Raw genomic sequence first — 5,734 nt, forward strand, 5'->3', positions numbered from 1 at the left:
TTAAGGTAGATACTACAACAAAATTCCTTAAGTCAAATTTGCATCAGCCTAATGCCTACGAGATAACTGCGCATAAATACCAAATTCAATTTGAATCAACCTAATGCCTACGAGATAACTGCTCAACATGTCATCAATACCAAATTCATTTACTTTTCTAGTTTTCTATAAACTTTGAATAAGATTCATGTAACAATTTTTACGATTATCTAGAAAGAGCAACGAAAATTGAAAAATGGAAAGGCCAAAGTCTTTCACCATTTAACTCGCAAGCCAACGTAGTCAATGAGCACGCACTTTTTACCAACTAAAAAACCAAAATCCGCCATTGAATCATACACCACCATCTTCAACAATGGAAGTACTTTATCTGTATGTCTCCTTTCTACTGCTTCTAGCTTCCTACCTCTTCACATCCATCTTCCGTCGCAAAATCTCCAACTTCCCACCAACTGTCTTCCCGTCCCTCCCCGTAATCGGCCACCTCTACCTTCTGAAACCACCACTGTACAGGACCTTGGCAAAAATCTCCGACAAATATGGCCCCATTGTCCGCCTCCAATTGGGCTTCCGCCCTGTCGTGGTGATCTCCTCACCTTCCCTGGTCGAAGAATGCTTCACCAAGAATGACGTCATCCTCGCCAACCGCCCTCGGATGCTATTCGGGAAGATCATCGGTGTCAACTACACTAGTTTAGCCTGGGCGCCCTACGGCGACAACTGGCGCAACCTCCGCCGCATAGCATCCATCGAGATCCTATCAATCCATCGTCTGAACGAATTCCACGATATACGAGCCGAAGAAGGAAGGTCGCTGATCCGTAAGCTAGCGTCCAGTTCTTCTCCGGTGACTATGAAAAATTTATTCTATGAGTTGACTTTGAATGTGATGATGAGGATGATCGCCGGGAAGAGGTACTTCGGTGGTGATAATCCGGTGTTGGAGCAAGAAGGAATACGATTCAGGGAAATGCTACACGAAACCTTTATACTCGCAGGAGCTTCAAACGTCGGAGATTACTTGCCAATTTTAAGTTGGTTTGGAGTGAAGGGACTGGAGAAGAGGTTGATCGCGTTGCAGGAGAAAAGGGATGTTTTCTTTCAAGGAATTATCGATGAACTTCGCAAATCAAAAGGAAGTGATCAACCAGGAAACAAAAGGAAGACAATGATCGAAGTATTATTATCACTACAAGAATCCGATCCCGAATACTACACTGATGCATTGATCCGAAGCTTTGTGCTTGTAAGATCAACATAGTCAGATCATACAAAAAAAATTCTTGTCAATTTCTTATCAGATTATTATACTTTCTCTGATCAGGTTTTATTAGCAGCTGGGAGTGATAGTTCAGCAGGAACCATGGAATGGACAATGTCACTTTTACTAAACCACCCAGAAGTTCTAAAAAAGGCACAAAACGAAATCGATCAAGTTGTGGGAAAAGATCGTCTTGTTGATGAATCAGACATAACAAATCTACCTTACCTTCGTTGTATCATGAACGAGACCCTTCGACTGAAACCTCCAGGCCCACTAGTTCCACACGAGGCATCAGAAGATTGTGTGATCGGAGGGTATAACATCCCCGAAGGGACGATGGTGCTGGTGAATCAATGGGCGATACATCATGACCCGAAGGTCTGGGCCGACCCGGAAACGTACAACCCGGAAAGATTTGAAGGTGTGGAAGGGACAAGAGATGGGTTTAAGCTGCTGCCGTTTGGGTATGGAAGGCGGAGTTGTCCGGGGGAAGGGTTGGCTGTTCGTGTTCTTGGGATGACTTTGGGGACGATGATTCAGTGCTTTGATTGGGAAAGGATTAGTGAAGAAATGGTGGATATGAGTGAAGCTCCTGGGCTTACGATGCCTAAAGCTGCTCCATTGGTCGCCAAGTGTAAACCACGTCTACAGATGGAGAATCTGTTGTCGGAGCTGTAATTAATTAAGTGGATTGTTTATTCGGAAGAAGTTGGTGATGATGCGTGGGTTAGCCCCTGTTTCTAACTAGCGGGATTACGAATATACTTATGATCCTTTTAGTTGCCTTCATGTTGATAGGAAAATTTGAAATGAGTTAAAATAAGCGGATTATGGTTATATTTGGAGACGAATTTTTAAAGCTCTTAAACGAAAAAAAAAAAAAAACATAGTTTAATTTGATTCAATCACTTTCCAATACTTAATAAAAAATGTTATCGTAGATTTTATAAATAAATTATTTAAGTTATAATTGAGTTTATTTGAATTGTCAAGCAACCTAATTATTGTATAAAAATATAATATATTGATGTTTTATATGTTTTGAGATGTTACAAAATTGTTAAATTATTTATAAATTCATAATTTTAGACAAGTTAAAACCTTTGTTATAATTTGGCATGACTTATTTTTTTTACTAAACTGTCTCAATATTTTATTTTTCCAAATTCGGTTTTCTTCAATATTTTAAAGACTTTTTTGCACGATTTTTTTATAAAAAAAAATTATAATTTATTTTAATAATTATTTATAACTTTTTATACAACTTATTTAAACTTTTTCTACAATATACATAAACTTTTATACAAGTTTTTTAAAACCTTTTTACATCATATCTAAACTTTTTTTACAACCCCGGAAGGTTAAAAAAACAAAAAAAAAATGGTTTAAAAAGTTTGAAATGTAAATACAAATGTTTAAAAAAATGATTCTTTTTAAGATTTAGGGGAAAGTTTAAAAAGGTTTCAATTCTTTTTACAACTTACATTTTTAAAACTTTTTTACTTACATTAAACATTTTAAATTTTAATATTATATTTTTTTCAACATTCCTAGCCTGTAAAAAATATAAAAAATATTGTAAAATAGTTTTTAAAAAGTTAGTAAAACTCAGTTAAAACTTAAAAATGGCTGTAAAAAGTTTTAAAATGGTATAAAAATTTTAAAAGTGTTGTATAAGAAGTTTTTAGTTTTTTTATAGTGTAAGAAAAATTGAAAGTGTTTTTTAAGATTCTAAAATAAATTGTAAAGTTTATAATTAAGATTAAAAAAGGTTGTAAAAAGTTTATAAAAAAGGTTGTAAAAATCTATAAAAAAACTGCAAAAAGTCTTAAAACATATTGTAAACTATAATTTAAAAAAATGGCATGAATATGTATTTAAAATAAATAAAAAAAAAACAAGAGAAAAAAAAAAAGCTAAACCCTAAGTTTGTTATTTGTACACAATAAAATAGGTTTGTTAGTAAGGAGATCCCGACTATTGTAAATTAAGTTTGAATATCGAGTATCCAATTTTGGTGAAAAATTAAAGAATGAAAGATTAGGCTTTTGATTGGCTGGTAAAAAAATATGAACGGATTGAGGCAGAGCCCGGCTTGTGGCGTGGTTCGCTTCACGGACAAAGACGAGGCTTTTGATTGGCCGGTAAAAAAATATGAGCAGATTGAGGGAAATAACAAACCACCAATACTATCTGTTCAACCATTTCAACCAAATCAAAATCATGACTGATGTGCACAAAAGTACTCACTAATTTTAATATTTATAACCTAACAAACTTAACTAACTATACACTTATAGGCAGTGTATCTAGTCAGATTACAGTATAGCTTGGGTAAGTCGGGTGTCGATCACAGGGAACAGTGTTACTAATTAATTTACTTACTATTAAATTGACCTAATTTATTAACAAGTTTAATAAGGGGTTTTATCTGATTTTACAAGATCAGATGAACTTAAATTCAAATTCAATATTTAAAAACACACACTCTTGTTTAGTGTTGAATCCACTTCTCCCTTATGGCTAGCTAATGATTACGGATTATTAAGCTGGTTTTTAGTTGTATTAGTAATTTAGTTCTATCTTACCAATACTTAACTAATTCATGTCAAACCATGTATGTTCACACATAATTAAACATAGAACTAATTATGAATGTAAATATGTTATGTAAGATTTGTTGTATAAAGGCAATTATGGTCACAGTACACGTTCTCTAGCACAGCTAAGCTTATTTATTCTAATTACTAACTAAGATTGGTCAATCCTAGCTCTAACAATTCAATGTTCACTAAATCATTATGTAAACAGGTTCATGCAGTTTAATGGTCACTAAGCTACACAGAACATGCAATCAAGCAATTAGATAAACAAATAATAACATGCTAGGTTAAACAAATCAAACACAAGCAATTTTTACCAACTAAACTTAATCCATAAGTATATAACTATTCATAAGTTCAAAGCTTCATCTAGCTAAACAAGAGTAGCTAGATTCAGCTGATCATCATAGCAACTAAATCAAAACATCTAAAACTAATGAAAGACATGTTCTTATTTAACTAAAAATAAACATTTACTTCTTTTGGTGTTGAAAACCCTCTTCCAGAACCTTTCTTTCGTTCTTATTCGTCTCCTGGAACTCCTTTCTTCTGCCAAAAGCTTCCTCTATTCGTAATTGTCAAGGATTTATATAGTTGCTGATATCCATAAATTCACGTCGTGAATAGTATGAAATTCACGTCGTGAGTTGTAGATAACTGTGCCCGTCAAGGATTCCTTCACCCGCGTACATATCTTCTAGAACCAATGATTCACGTCGTGAATCCTTTAAGTCTCACGTCGTGAATAACCTTTTTCCAGATTTACTTCACTTTTACTCTTTTAATTCCCAAAGTTTCTTTCTTTAACACTTTCAGTCCCCTTTTCTTCAAAATGTCTTCTTTTTGGCTGTAAATAACATTTAAGCTCATAAGTACCATTATTCTAAACAAATTACCAATTTATTAATAAAAATATACTTAAATATTACCTAAAAATAAGTATAAATATGACAATATCAAAATACCCCACACTTAGGCTTTGCTTGCCCTCAAGCAAATTTAAACTTAATTCTTAATTACTAACACTGCACAGAACAATCCGTCTCTAGTTCAGCCATTATGCCAAGACCTCAACGCATACATTTGTGTCTAAAATTTTCCTAAAGTACCCCCCCCCCCATATTTTAAATACTCACAATCTTCATAAACACTCGCCCACTTTTTCCGAACAATGCTCATTTTATGCAACCCTCCGAATCCATCCGCAGAAAACCTCTTTATCCTCAAGGTATTTTTAGTTGAGCAACCTAAGCATACATAATCTAGAATTACAACTTTTTCGATACCACTATAGAGCTCTTTTGGAGTTCTTCAATTCTTTGATATTTGATCTTTGATTTTTTTTATATTACATGTACCTCATTTTTTTCTTTTCACTCAAAACATACATGCTTAAGCAGAGGCGCTCAACCTTAACCTTTATTGTTTAATGATAATAATTTTCCTGGATACATTTCAGGTTTAGGTTGCTAAACATATTGCATCCCTCAAACCAAGCGGGGTTATGTTTTTGTTCCATGATTTCACTAAAATAAGGGAGGCCACAAATGCACTATAATGTATATTGGCTCAACTAAACATTTGAACTTTCATCGGATCATCCCGCATAATACTAGCAATTATAGCTCAAATTATTATTACCAGATTCAATTATTAAAAATTTGAATTTTTCAAAATTTTAAATTTTTTACTATCAAATTCTATGATTTTCTAGCAATTTACTTCTTCTACCCCTACCCCACACTTATTTCATACAATGCCCTCATTGTATGCATCAAATTTAAAGAAACTTAAAGAAAAGAGAGAAAAAGGAACAGACTCCCCTGGGATAGTGGCGTGAAGATCTCCAAAAGTGTGGAAAACGTGC

The 5,734-nt window shown here is 33.8% G+C and overlaps 1 protein-coding gene across 1 annotated transcript; it reads left to right on the plus strand.

Annotated features, from left to right (window-relative positions):
* The first annotated feature begins 273 nt into the window (after positions 1–273).
* Positions 274–2,133, plus strand: LOC145079688 (cytochrome P450 81Q32-like). Its single transcript, XM_079023123.1, has 2 exons — positions 274–1,246; positions 1,325–2,133. Exons 1-2 carry the CDS (start codon positions 356–358, stop codon positions 1,940–1,942), a joined length of 1,509 nt encoding a protein of 502 aa, XP_078879249.1. The 5' UTR covers positions 274–355; the 3' UTR covers positions 1,943–2,133.
* The last annotated feature ends 3,601 nt before the right edge of the window (positions 2,134–5,734 follow it).

Source organism: Lactuca serriola, chromosome 1 (genome assembly GCF_051521515.1).
Source record: "Lactuca serriola cultivar US96UC23 chromosome 1, Lser_US96UC23_V15, whole genome shotgun sequence".
Taxonomy (NCBI): domain Eukaryota; kingdom Viridiplantae; phylum Streptophyta; class Magnoliopsida; order Asterales; family Asteraceae; genus Lactuca; species Lactuca serriola.

Bases quoted from the DNA above. Each gene is read 5' to 3' on its own strand.
- LOC145079688 (XM_079023123.1), top strand. From the start codon at position 356: ATGGAAGTACTTTATCTGTATGTCTCCTTTCTACTGCTTCTAGCTTCC. The intron at 1,247-1,324 runs GTAAGATCAACA...TTCTCTGATCAG, and splicing joins TGATCCGAAGCTTTGTGCTT to GTTTTATTAGCAGCTGGGAG.